Source organism: Ictidomys tridecemlineatus, chromosome 5, assembly GCF_052094955.1.
Source record: "Ictidomys tridecemlineatus isolate mIctTri1 chromosome 5, mIctTri1.hap1, whole genome shotgun sequence".
In the NCBI taxonomy this organism is placed as follows: Eukaryota; Metazoa; Chordata; class Mammalia; order Rodentia; family Sciuridae; genus Ictidomys; species Ictidomys tridecemlineatus.
This window is the reverse complement of record NC_135481.1, coordinates 168,220,439-168,234,803: the sequence shown is the minus strand read 5'-3', so window position 1 is coordinate 168,234,803 and position 14,365 is coordinate 168,220,439. Positions and strand designations below refer to the sequence as shown.

At 40.2% G+C, this 14,365-nt stretch overlaps 1 protein-coding gene and 1 long non-coding RNA gene across 4 annotated transcripts in view; both read left to right on the top strand.

The window, feature by feature from the left end:
- Window positions 1-10,069: 10,069 nt before the first annotated feature.
- Plcb1 (phospholipase C beta 1) overlaps window positions 10,070-14,365 on the top strand; it is a 710,898-nt gene continuing 706,602 nt past the window's right edge. The window contains exon 1 of one of the 2 annotated variants that reach the window (XM_005320486.4): window positions 10,070-10,544. In XM_005320486.4, the coding sequence (XP_005320543.1) occupies window positions 10,446-10,544 (99 nt within the window). In that variant the 5' untranslated portion in view covers window positions 10,070-10,445. The remainder of the gene's footprint in view (window positions 10,545-14,365) is intronic. The other variant, XM_005320485.4, reaches the window with a different exon arrangement.
- On the top strand, window positions 10,560-14,135 carry LOC120886643 (uncharacterized). Of its 2 annotated transcripts, XR_013439555.1 has the most exons (3): window positions 10,583-12,947; window positions 13,021-13,104; window positions 13,958-14,135. It is a non-coding gene; the product is annotated as an uncharacterized LOC120886643 (long non-coding RNA). The 2 variants fall into 2 exon arrangements; XR_013439554.1 differs by lacking the exon at window positions 13,958-14,135 and having other exon boundaries at window positions 10,560-12,947; window positions 13,021-13,268.

The window sequence follows — 14,365 nt, the reverse complement described above, 5'->3', positions numbered from 1 at the left end:
CCATCTTCACCTGTCTGTTCCCTAACATGAGAATAAAAATTGAGCAATATATTAGCTTTCTGGGGCTGGGGATGTGGCTCAAGTGGTAGCGTGCTCGCCTGGCATGCGTGCGACCCAGGTTTGATCCTCAGCACCACATACAAACAAAGATGTTGTGTCCGCTGAAAACTAAAAAATAAATATTAAAATTCTCTCTCTTTCTCTCAAAAAAAAGTATTAGCTTTCTTATGTGGTTCATTTTTTAAATTATAACACATAAAACCATGTAAGTAACTAAGTGATGAATAAGTGACTCATGGAATATCATACCAACATGGATGGTATTTAACCAAACTTCAACAGTCCCTCAAAACTCAGCATATTTTTCCATGCACAAAAGTGACCTCACCTTATTCTGTAAAGAATAATCATCTTAAGGAACAAGGCTTCTTTGCATACATGTCTAGAAGGTTCTATGATTATATTATGTCAACAACCCATTTGTATTATTCTCAATGTCAAGATCTTTGATAAGTAATTAGATCCCAAATAAGTTGAAAGCAGGATTGCAGGACAATAGAGTCACATACCTGACTGTGTCAGTAATAGATTGCCCAGGTTCTTCTTCACTCCAAGATATGTACCAATGCCCTGGCTTCTGGCTAAAATGTACTCTCTGTTACTATAGGTTAGGTATGGAGCCCACTATTTTCTTACCCATAAGCTCATAAGTGATGCTGATGATGGTCTGTGTATCACACAATGAGCAGCAAGGTGCTAAATGATATCAGTAGTTTCCTATTTACTAGATTCCTAGGTCATGAAAGAGAGAAATTCAGTTATAGACTTCAGTAGATTTCCTGTTACACAGTAGGAACTCAATATATTTGGGGTGACTTTGCTATCTTTGGAAAAGTATGGGGAAAAAGAAACCTCACAAAACAGGTCTTAGCCCTGTAGTCATATTTTAATGAGAGCTAGGCAATTATCTATATATTTGGTTTGGTAGTTTTTAAATTTCATTTATGTAAATAATGCTAATAAGAAGTGTTATTTTAATAACTGAGTTTCTCAAGTATTTCTGGAGAAGATTAATTTGCACAGTTACAAATTAGCTCATAGATTTTTTTTGGGGGGGGGTATATGTATTTTGGAAGGAGTTTCCTTTAGATTTTTCTTTATGAAGGATTTCCTGTTCTCAGGTTGTTTTTGTTGAAGCATCATTATTATGGGTTTGGTTATAAAGTGTCCCCTAAAACTCCTGTTAATGCAAAAATATTCAGAGTTGAAATTATTCGATTATGAGAGCTGTGACCTAATCAGTCCTTCCTAGTTTGAATAGACTGACTGGGTAGTAACTGTAGGCAGGTGGGCATGGCTAAATGAGGTGGGTCACTGGCCTTGGAAGGATTCATCTTCCTTCTGCCCCTTTCCTCTTCTCTCTGTTTCTGTGGCTGCCAAGAATGAAGCAGCACTCCTCCAACACACCCTTCTGCCATGATGTTCTGCCTCACCCTGGGCCCAGAGCAATGGAATTTTGTCATTGGTGGACTGAGATCTCTGAAACCCTGAACCCCAAATGAACTTTTCTAAGTTGTTCTTATTGGTATTTTGGTCATAGTGATGCAAAAGCTGACACAGTCCACATTATATTTACTTACCTTTACCTAGTCAAGTCAGTTCTTTGTTTTCATGTATAAAATACATCCTGCTTCAAATATGCTTTCTTGTTTATATAGCAGTGGGATTAATTAAGGCCACCTATTTCATATCACAGAAAAATAAATGACACAATTATAAAGCAATAAATGCTTACTTATTTTAAGGGTGACAGCATAAATTTCAAGAAATTTAGAGGAGATTTCTTCCTATTAATCAGGGACTGGCAGATTACATGGATCAAATCAAGACTGCCACTTTTTTTGTAAATAAAGCTTTATTGAGATATAGATATACCCTGTCATTGATATACAGGCTATGCCTGTTTTCAGTCTACCATGGTGGAATTGAGCAGTTGTGATAGAAACCATATGACTTACAAAGCCTGAAATACTTACTGTCTGACTTTTGTCAAAAATGTTTACCTATCCTTGCTGTACAATTAGAGATTATGTTCTTCCTAACACATGAATTTTGAAAGTCATCAGGAGCTAGCATCATAAACTATACCTGGTAAATTTAGAATTACACTGTAGAATGTTGCGAATTTTACCTAGTTTCATTCTGGAAGATGCAGTGGCAACACAGCTTAAAAAACAGTATAGTTTGTTAGAGAAGGAGGATTTTCTCTTCATTGTTTTTATTTACAATCTAATTTTTCTTTTGTTAATCATGACTACAAAAAAATGACTGCTTGTGTTTAAAGCAGTTTCTTTGTTCTTTCTATATAGGCAAGAAAGTGGGGATATTTTGTGAATCTTCATATTAATGATTTGAAAAATTTTACCACGATTTTAAGAAAACCATTTTCCAGGTTATTTTTTTTTCTATCTGTAACATAATCACTGCCATCTGTTGCTCAGTTTAGTTGTTCTTTCTTGCTCTTTGTACATATTTGTACATGTCCATCTGATATTTACTATGCACTAATGGGGGTAATGTATAGTAGAGAAATGCACATATTATTATAAAATATTTCTATTTACTTAATACAAATGTACAAATTGAATTCATTTCAGTAGACTCAGGAGTTTAGTGCCTTTAAGTGAGAGCTAGTACCTTTTGTTATGTCTGCAAAATCCCAGCTCAACATTATTTTTTTTTTTTATCTATAAGAATCAGTTTGGCAGGGGCTGTGTTGTGGGTCAGTGGTAGAACACTTGCCTAACCTGTGTGAGGCATGAGGTTCAATCTTCAGCACCACAAAAAAAATAAACAAATTTTTAAAAAAAGTCAGTTTGGCATCATGAAACTGGTTCGACAGTGATGTGGGATTATTTGTTTTTTCAGTCTTTAAAATATGAGGGAAATTGGAATGTAGTGCTTTCTTTTGAGTCATGCTATTTAGTTAGATGAAGAATAAAATTGTCCAAAGCATATTGTTTCATTAATTCTCTTGTTTACTGTAATATCAACATGAATGTAAAGGATGATATTCAAGTGAGAAAAAGCAAAACTTCGTAGTTAGTCTGTAAATCATCACAGATTGACATAGTGAGATGTGCTCTAATTATGTAGCTGCTACAGTAGCATGGGGACTTGTTTTCAATAAACTGCATCATCTCTGCAGTCTGCCTCTCTACTTACCCTCACAAAGACGTTGAGTAAAATTCTTCCTCAAGGAAGCCAGTGTTTCATCCAGGGAGACCAGGAAAAAGTTATTTACATTTTTGGTAAAATAGCAGAGAACTAGTTATTTCTTCAAGAACAGAACCCTGGGAAATATGTGGAAAAAACCTCAACCAACCAAAAGACTTTTTCTTAACCTGTTGGCACAGAGTATTCAGAGACAATTAGAGAATCTGTGGGGGTAATGAGCATGAGCAGTTACAAGTGTTTGGTATTTGCTGCTTGCATCTAAATCTGTTAGGATTGGTTGTGGTTGCTTCAGGTAAAAACCCCCAAATTTCAGGAATTAAAACAAGGGAGAAACTTGTTTCTTTCTCTTACAAGAAATGTATATGAGCCAGGTGGGGTGGCACACACCTGTGTATAATCTCAGGAATTTGAGAGGATGAGGTCAGAGGATCTCAAGTTGAAGAGCAGCCTGGTAATGAAATCCTATTCCAAAAATAAATAAATAAACAGGAATGTAACAGTGGTAGAATGCTACTGGGTTCATTCACAGCATTGACAAATAAATGAATAAATAAATTAGTAAAAATCTATGGGATCTGAGGTGGTTTGTGGCTGGGACACCCAATAACTTTCATCTTTCTGCCCTTCTAGTCTTTCTCCTTGTTTCTGTTTTCAATGTCATCTCATGGTTGGCTGACGCCAACAAGAAAGAGGAAATGTCTGTGGATAAAGAACACTACTACTCCAAATTAAGATGGAATCCTAATACTAGTGCACACTAGGAGACTGTAACCTGGATGGCAACTAGAAATCTGTTACAGCCTCTTTGCTGCCCTTTACAGAGGGGCTTTTCTCTACCTCTTCTGTATATTTTAAAGAATTAAATGAATCATTTTAGCTAATGATAGAGAGAGTTGGCTCTTTTTTTCCCTAAAGTAGGATAACAGCAGTGAAATGAGAGAATGCTAATCTGAGGAGAAATTCTAAACTGAAACAAAGTCATGTCAATGTTTATTAACATTCTTGGAAAAATGTTAGTGGATATTTATCATATTTTATAGGTGTTACCATAGTACTAATGGTGATTGAAATCTTTGCAACAGAAGGGAAGGTACAGAAATGTACAATTTAATTTCAAATTAACCTGAGAGAAGGCAAAAAAGGCAAAAAGGTGTTTTTTTTTCCTTCTTTTTAAATGTGAATCCATTCATAGTGTTCAAAGGCATGAAAATGAAACAAAAAAATTCTTTAGATTCTGTTGCCTATAACTATAGATATGACTGGAGACCCAAAGTTTGGTGGTTTAATTTGACGCAAGACACAGAGCTGTGCTGACACTTATTTTTTTAGAACAGGGAAGATACATATCTGGAAAATATACTGACTCATGAAGATTGTTTTGATACTTGTGTGTCTCCATCTCTATGTGTGAGGGTTCAGAGACAGCAAGGAGGGAAGTAGGATGAGGTAGACCTACCTGATCAACCCTGAGGCACTGTATCTGCAGTCCTCCCTTCCCAACACCAGTGTTTTCTGAAAATCCAGCTTCTGCAGTAAGTACCTCTCCTTAAACATTTTTGCATATGAGCTTCCAAATTTTCTTTTCAAAATTGTGTTTGAGGCAATCATCCAGATTTCAATGAAAGCATTTGCTTTAAGTGAAGGATAAAGTAGAACTCTAATGAATTTAAGGTCATTTTTCTTATTCTTCAAGAAGAAAAAACCCACCATTTTTGTAAGGAAACCAATTTGAGAGCTTTATTTCTTTTGTGTGACAGAATTTAAGGAAATACATTGTGCTGTGAAGAAAGAGTTCAAATAAGAAGGGTATGGCTGTCTTCCATGTGCCAGTGATAATTTTAAGTTGTCTTCTTTTGAGGCTCTGCCTGTCTCCATGTGTCATTGGATAACAAACTTCACTGAGTCAGAACTTGGCCACTTCACAGGATGCATTTTCTTGTTTATCATCTAAGAAGTGTAAAACTTATCTCTTTTATTAATGTGAAATGAAATGATAATCACGATGTTGATGACATTTAATTCTTGGCTCCAAGAGTCTACAAACGTGTTTCTTGTTTACAGAATCATCCTGGGTAGGTGCAGAATCTCTGCCTTCTTCAACACGTGGCTCCCAAGGTCACTGTGAAGATCATCTCCATCCCAGCAAGCCAGGCAGCAAAAGAGTGGGCAGCTGCACACACGGAAGGTTTTATGTGCCAAAGATAATTTATTGTAACCCAGATGTATCTGGTTCTGGGTAGTTTTTCTTTATATATCTCCTTTATTTAAAAAAAATATAAAAGAACCTGGTGCTTAGATGCAATCAAAATCATTTATTCATCATGGAGAAAAGCCTTTCAATTCTAGAAGGTTAGAGAAGAAAATGGATATGATTAAGTTTACAGAATCAATGGAGGCAAAAAAGAAGTTGACTAAATCACAGATCACAGAAATAGGGTGCTATCTTTGAACACTGAAAGCATTATTTTGGGGCACATATAGGCAACAGAGTATAATTTTAGAATAATTATAAGTGTTAATTACTATTGATTAACATTAACTATGTGACAGTGACTTACATACATGATTTTATTTGATCTTTATAATCACTCTTCAAACTAACTTAGTATGGTGATTAAATTTGCAGACTAGAGGGTCGAACTGCCTGGCTTTTACTTCTGGTTCTTTCACTTACTAGCTTGAAAAATTTGGTGCAACCATGTAACACTTCTTTTACTCAGTTTCAGGTATAAAATAAAGATCCATGACAGTAACCAAGTTCATAGCATTATTGTGAGGACTAATGAAGTAAGAGTAAAAATTCTTAAAACAGTGCCAAGTTCATAATAAGCTTTCTTCCTCATCATCATTATTTCCTCATTTACCTATATCAGCATACTGTATTCCAGAAGCGGTAAAAGACTTCCCCAAGGTCACGTAGCTAGTTACAGATAGAACTAGCTATTGGAAAGTACATCAATTCAGATCAAAACACCTGTCCTTCCCAGGGTGGCAGATCTGGAGTAAGTTATGAACTGATAAGACAGTTGTGGGATATATACCACAATCTAATTTCTAGGGGAATTAGAAATATTTATATTTTATTATAGTAAAATCAGGGAGAAATTATCCAGCTCTTATAAGGGACAACCATGATGGTTAAGAGTGAAGGTCATAAATTCATACTTTCTAGGTTTCGATTTCAGTTCCACCTTGTATAACCTTGATATTAATTCACTTCTCCAAGCCACGGCTTTATAATCAGTAAAATAAGGAGTAATAATTTCATCCACCAGATCAGCTGAGAGCAACCCTGAGATATAACTGATAAAGATATCTATTATTTTATTTATCAGGAAGTCTAGAGATCCTTCAAAGAGTTAGGGATGTTAGGAAGGAATAAGGCTATTTGCATTTTTCTACTCAACTGTGCTCTTCACACAAGGAGAGAGGAAGAAGGGGGTGGAGAGACAGAGAGCAACAGAGAGACAGAGAGACACCCCCATACACATTGGTCAGATTTGGATCCCATATGTACCTTCTACACCAGTCAAAAGCAAAGGAGAATGGAATTTCTTTAATTGGTTTAGACCAATCAAGTTCATTTCCTGGACAGAGGAAGGGACCACCTTCCTAAGGAATAATGACTAAACAAAATCAGGGCATGCTTCTAAGAAAAAGTGGGTGAAGAAGGCTGATGAATAGTAAGGGTTACACTACTGAATGTCTGGGAAGTGCTTAACTTAGTGCACTGACCTCTGGTCAATAGAGGCTAACTTTGCCAACTCCCAGAGGCTGATATTCCCAAAGGCAATTCTGTGCTCTCACAAAACACAGACCTTCTTATTGTTTCAAAAAAGAAAAACAGAACAAAGCACTGAACTGGATGGATCATAAGCCGATTCACAGGATTTTGAATTGTCTTGCAGGTTCCTTTGCATGGCAAAAATCCCCACACTTAAAACAAAAGAAACAAGCAAATAAACAAGTAAAATATTTCTGCATAGTATCTTTTAAAAAGGTGTACAAAACTGGGGAGTTGAATTAAACTGCCTCAAGTGTCATCCTGATTTTGAAGGGATTTATTCTGTACTCTTCCCGTATCAAGCTGCAGCATTTCCATCATTTTGCTGAAAAAAAAAATACAGAAACGAAAACCCCAGGGGCCCAAGTTTGTTTTGAAGCCCATCTCTATGCAGAATATTACAGCTTTACCCTTCTTTTTACATTCACATTCCCAGCAACAGCTGGGAGGGATAAAGAATGCCTGATGAAATACTCAACCATCCATTCCCATGATAATGGTGCATAACAAATGACCCCCAATTCTGCTGCATTCAAAGAAGAACATTTATTGTCATGCTCAGGGGTCTGCAGGTTGGCTAGGTTCTGGCAGATCTGGGGTGAATTCTACTGGGCTTGACTCCAAACTGCAAATTAGGTTTAGGTCTGCTGACACATGTGTCTCCTTGGATCAGAGGCTCCCTGAGACTTGGTTGCTTATCTTTTGCCAGTGAACAGAAACCTAAGAGGACAAATCCCACCTCAGAAGCATATTTCAAGCCTTTGCTCATATCACACCTTCAAACATCCCATGCGTCCAAGCAAGTCACATTGTCAGACAACAGTGGGGTAGATAGACACACAGCCCATCTTAGTGAAATCTAAAAGTTCACAAGTGAAATGTAAACCTATAGGGAGGGGTACAGAGCAAAGAACAGAGATGCAAAGAACCTATCTACTTTCTAATTTTTCTCAGAGCCCATTTATGACCTTCCAAATTCTTCCATTAGTGAGCCCATCTTTGATCTGTCTTGACTTCCTAAACCATTCTGATAGGTGAAAATATATTTCCCCAGTAATCTTTCTAATGGATTACAAAGTGATTGAAGGGAAAAAGAAAAGGAAAGGAATGAAAAAGAAAGGATAGAAACAGAGCAAAACAATGTAGTAGAATCGGTTGTAAGGACAATTGAGAAAGCCCAGAGCCCTGGAAGCAGGGTTTTGTCTCAGTCTTTAATTGAAGGTAATCAACATAAGAACTTGACAGTGCCTTCTGAGAGGCAACTAGCAGGTCAACGTCACTTTTTAGAAGGACTGTGTATGACAGATTCAGGTTATAGTCTAGAGATGCATGATTAGAATGAAACAGGTTTTTAATGAAATTCTTGGTGGCAAGTGGCTTCTAAGGTCAAGAGAAGACCTCCCAAAGACATGGAATCATGGGTCTTGTTCACCAGGTTGCCCATGGTGATTGAAATAGTGCCAAGCATATAGGTGGTGATCATTATATTTTTTGAATATATTGCAAAATTATACAGCAAATTCCCCTATTGGATTTTTTGATAATCTTTTGATTGAGTTTATAAGCCTTGTCTTATAGTCACCCAGGAGGTAGAGAACAATGTGTTTTCTCCCTTTATTTAAAAGAAGATGTAATTTAACTATAAATTCAGTCATTTTATGTATTCAGTTTTATGAGCTTTGACAAATTTAAACACACATGATATAGAATATTTCTGTCACCCTCAAAAGTTCCCTGGTCAATCTTGAGAAAGCTCTCTCTCAGTATAGACTAGCTCTTCTATTCAAGAATACCTATAAAGGGAATCGTGTAGCATGTGGTCTACTGTGTCTGACTTCTTCTACTAAATTTAAAGTTTATAGGATTCACTCATGGCATTGAATGTTCATTCCTTTTTATTGTGGAATAGCATTCCATTATTTGGACATACCAAATTTGTGTATCTATTCACTAGTTGATTGGCATTCTCAGCTTCCAGTTGAGGGTATTATGAAAAACATTATTAACTTACTGTACAAGTCTGTTTTCATTTCTCTTGACAAAAATCTAGGAGTAGAATTTTTTGATTGTATGATAAATGAACGTTTGACTTCACAAGAAACTGTTCTCCAAAGTGTCTTTACCATTTTATATTCCCTCCAGCAATGGATGAAAGTTCTAGTTGCTCCGCAGTCCTCTCCAAAGCTAGGTATAATTAGGTTTTAAACTTTTATCCATACTTTTCTCCTGTACCTTCCTCCAATGAGACATGTTTGAAAAAATGAGTAAACACAAACATTCCTGGATCTATGTTCCTAAATAAGCCAAGTATCTATTAATAAAATCTCTCTCTCTCTCTCTCTCTCTCTCTCTCTCTCTCTCTCTCTCTCTCTCTCACACACACACACACACACACACACACACACACACACACGCACACACACACACCACACACACACACACACACACACACTGACAGAAGAATATGAGGGGACCTCCTGTCTCCCTTGGGAATAAAACCTTGGCTTTCCTAAAGATCGACTTTTAAATCTCAAAATCACAACTTAACCCTTCGCTGGACTTCAAGACCGACGCTTGCCAATTTCCTTAAGAAGCAGCAAGGTTTCTTCAAAGAACTCTCACTTCAAACCTCTCAACTGCTCTCTTATGTTAATAAATAAGAATTTCCTTTTTAAAAAAGCTGGAGAGCTCCCACTGGAACCGCAAGCTATGGGTTGCCCCTATCTTCCCTCCCAACACCTTCCCTTTCTCCCCGCATTCCTGCCCAAGTTCCCCAGAAAACCCTAAGAATCGCAAATACTCCTGGACACCCCTTGCACCCCTGCTACTAGGGCACGGGGCATGCTCAGAGGGCATTGAGGGAGGCGCAGGCGTTGGCTGCAGTGGGCCTCTGGAGCCGGGAGGTGCCGCTGCGTCCCCGCTTCCAGGCGCCTGACCCAGCGCGCAAAGTTGGGCTGGGAGCGCGGGGCGGGGGGAGGAAAGACCGAGCGCGAGGGTGGCGGAGAAGGGGGGGAGAGGAGGCGAGGGAGGAGGGGAAGGAGGGGGGGGCGCCGAGCGTGTGTCACTCGCTCTCTCCCTCTGTGTATAGAGGATGTGCTGAATGGTGCGCTTTGAGGCGGCGGCGGAGGAGGAGCAGGATCCGGCGGTCGCTGGCAGCTTTAGCCGCCTGGCTCGGCTTCTCTTCATCTTCCGAGGCTCGGCATCCACCGCGGGCTTCCGACCCCTCGTCCCGCCCGGGGCATGGCCGGGCGTTGCGCCCCCGCGCGCCCCGCCTGCTAAGCGGCGCCTGAGGGAGGTGCGGAGGCCAGGAGGCCGGGGGAGGCCGGCGGGTGAGCAGAGTCGAGCGCCTCTGGAGCAGAGAAAGGAGCCCGCGCCTAGTCCCTGCCGTGCTCGCCCGGGCCACCCGGAGCCCCGATGAGCCCAGATGGCTGGGGCTCAACCCGGAGTGCACGCCTTGCAACTCAAGCCTGTGTGCGTGTCCGACAGCCTCAAGAAGGGCACCAAATTCGTCAAGTGGGATGATGTAAGTATTGGGGCGGCCCGGCTCGGGGCGCTGGCCCGGGCACCCGGCAGGGCGGGCTGCGTGGGGGTGGGGCGAGGGGCGCGTTATGCAATGGGCGCACTGGGAGCGGGCAGGGGCAGCCTCGGGGCGCACAGGTTGTCATCTGCCAGGGCGGACAGCAAAAAGCTGGAGGCTTACGCGCGCTCCTGTGTCCTCCAGGTTTAGAGTTGACATCCTTGTTGGATCTGGTAAACGCCTTCTGAGGGTCTTGTCTGTGGGTTCAATGGAACAGGAGAAGGAAGCTTTGCCTGGTGACGGGTCCAGAGAGTTTAGAAAGTGGGGAATATGAAGTTGGGACCAGTTGGAACTCGCTGGGTACGGACCAGATGCGCCCCTCTCCTGTGAGAACAGGCGCATCCCCATTACCTCTTTTGCCCCTTTTGAAGAAGGAATGACCCCCAAGTCCGAAACTGTTTAGTAATTGCTACCCTCTTAGCGCTTTTCTGAGAGACACGCGGCAGAGGACACATCGGTCCAGCCGACAGGTGGTCGCTGATGCCAAACTTTAGCGCCTGGCTCCGGAGTAAGGGGCCCTGCGAAGGGCGGAGGAGGACACACCTGGGAAGGGCTAATGAGCAGTAGGGTGCCTTTAAGGGTTGAGAAGGGCTTAGTGGGCCTGCAGGCAGGTGAGGAGGGCTAATTTTTGAGAAACGACCTGGCTGGAGTCTTCAGTTTGAAGCAGACACGTCAAGATGTTCCATAAGTATTACCTGTATCTTTTGCCAGGATGGGTACAGCCTACCCCAGTCCCCCCGGGGTCTCCTGGACTTCACATGTGGTCAGACCCCAGGACTTAAAATGACCTCTCTTCCTTCCACCGCAGTGACTTTCAAAATATTTAAATGAACAAATCCAGCTGAAAACATGTGATTGAAGTTGCACATTATGGTATCAGTTTTTGTCCTGGGTGTCATTCAAAGGGTTTGATAAGAACAACCACTGAAATAAACTCCAGCTGTCAGGATCTAAGGAAATTTAGGTCCAAATGACTAATACATCTCTTAATCAGAAAGAATTATAGGAGAATGAGGCAGTTGTTCTTGCTGAAAAGATTTTCCACCTAGTAAATTATAGCCTCTTATACTCCAGGGTATTTTTCTTTAATCTTCTTAAGCCAATTTCCAGTGTCTGAAAACAATTTAAATATTCCAGGTAGCGAATCCAATTACTTAGCTGAGTGCGTCTGTGTCTATATTTTGTCCAGTTGGAAGCGCAAACGGAACTTGCAGTATGAGCCACAGCTTCCTTGAAAGCTTGTGCCAATTATTAAATGCTGTAGGCAAGGATGTAAACATGCATCTTTTACCATGGACGTTAGACTTTTCTCTTTTCTGTTCCAGTTTAATTGTACCAGATATTTTTGTAAAAGAATATAATCTAAACAATAAATTCAGACACAGGTTAAATGATTTGTGTCATGGGGAAATAAAAGAAAATGCAATTCTACAAAGAAAATAGTCCTGCCCATCTTGAGATCCTTACAAGGAGAGCTAATGTGATGATTTACTGAGAAAGAGAGGGACAGGCAGAGAAGAAGGGAGGGGTATTTTTCTAGAACTGGGAGTTTGGGCATAAGCTCTGGATTTCTTTACAGTTTTGACTTTAAGCTATATTTTAAGTAATTCTCCATAATTTCCTGTTTGGGAGAAAAATAACCAATGCTGTTTCAAGGATGAAGGTCTTTATGAAAATACATTTTGAAATATCCAGGTGGATGATTTGTAATACATGCATTTATGTAACAAATATTCGTTGCCAGCCTTGGACCTCATTTCTGGGGTGGTGAAGAGATTAGACAAAATCCTGGATATTAAGGCACCTTACATACTAGGTAGAAAAGACAAAAATGATTTAAAAAAATTGAGAAAGAGAGTGATGCATTGAGACTGTCGGAGGAATCACTAGTGAAAACACCACTGGAAAAAAGAGAAAGGTGAAAGAAAGCTCGCCAAGCCTTGCAGCAGTGTTTCTGGGGGAAACTATAGGAAGGAGGTAGATACTAAGGAGAGAGCCAGTAGAATCCCAGGTCTTTTTAAAGAGGAAATCTAGAGTGCACCCAGGAGAAAAGTTATATTTACTGTGATAATTTATTCTGTAGGTGCTTTGATTCCCTTAGTCTCCATGACCTGAGGACTAAGAGGGACCCAGAATTTCTTAAGATTGCCTTTATCCTTCTGTGGTATTTTCTGCTCAACTCTCTGCAGTTTGTATTTGTTCTCTTAGAATCAAACAAGTTTAGTCTCTCTGGCTATTCTTATTGCATCTTCATGAGATTGTGCATTGAAGACAAAAGAGAACAAAATCTCGAGTCAAAGTCCTGGGTTTACCTCCTGGTTCTCTTGTCAGTCTGCTGTGTAACTTAAGGTAAATCGCTCATTCTCTCTAAACCATTGTTGCTTCTTAAGCAAACCTGAGGTAATGGTGCTGTTCCTACCAGTTTCAGGTAGTAGTTGGGAGGAACCAATAGGAGAAAGCAACACTTCTCACACTGAGCATACATCTGAACCATCTGGAAGACTTGGTAATGCTCAGATTGCTGGGTCTCACCCTCTGTTTCTGATTCAGGTGTGGGCTGGGATTAAAAATCTACCCTTCTCCAAGGGTCTTGGGTGATGCTAATGCTGCTGGTGTGGGAAACCACACTGTGAAAACCACTGGGATAAGGTTTGTGAATGAATTTGGAAAGTATGACAGACATAGCACAGTCTCCTTGGCCTATATCAGTTTTGGTTGGCTTGTGGATTTAATTTTATTTCTGTGTGTATTGAGAAATTCATTCAATAGTTAAACAACTTAACAATCTTTCATTTACTTGTTATCACTTCAAAAATGGAGAATCCTTCTTTCTTTTCTATAAAAGGAAGGGTGAGCATACTCATAAAACAGATTCTCGGTATACCGATACAAAGCATCACACATAAAAGGACATTTAAAAATGATGTGTTTGGAGCTATTTAGAATTGTTAGAGGTTACTTCTTATTCCTTAAATGAAAGCATCATATCCCCTGGTCCTTACCACCATAAAGAGTGGGAGATGTCACCCAGAGAGTGCCATGCCATACACAATGTTTTGGCTCCCTACCAAAATCCTGGTGAGGCTGTGGATGCTCTCAGGGTGTGAGTGAAAGCTTTCACACAGGCACTGACCAGTTACAACAGCAGGTGGCTAAGAGCAGGAGCCAGAGCCCTGTTGTACTAGGCAGGCATTGACCCTTTTACTGCCTAATCCTGGCAAGGTCTGGGCTCCCTAGGGTTTGGGGTAGATGGGGCGGGGGGAAATTTGGAATGTTTCAGAATTTTAAAACTAGTAATGTAAATAGTTTCAACATTTGAACCTTTGATGCTTCTTAAGTAATGGTGCCTTCCCTACCAGTTTCATGTAGAAGTTGGGAGAAACCAATAGGAGAAAGCAACACTTCTCACACTTGAAGATACATCTGAACCATCTGGAAGACTTGGGAACTAAGCCTGTCCTGAACTTGGCAAGCAGATAAAGAATCGACTTATCACGGCTACCTGTTTCACTAATGATATTAAAGGAAGAAACTTTATGTCCTTGCTTTAATTTTATGTTTTTATATTATCGGGCTTTGGTGGTTAGAAGTGGATATAAAGGACTGTGCACTTTATGGAAAAATGCTAATGAGATAGATAGTGGAAGGAGAGTTACTTTTTCCAACTCGAGTAGAGACCTGGGGAGGTAGTGAGACTGGCCCTTTTCTCTCCTGGACCTTGGCTTTGCTCTGGATTATTGGACAGGATTTAGAAGAAAAAGGGAAGG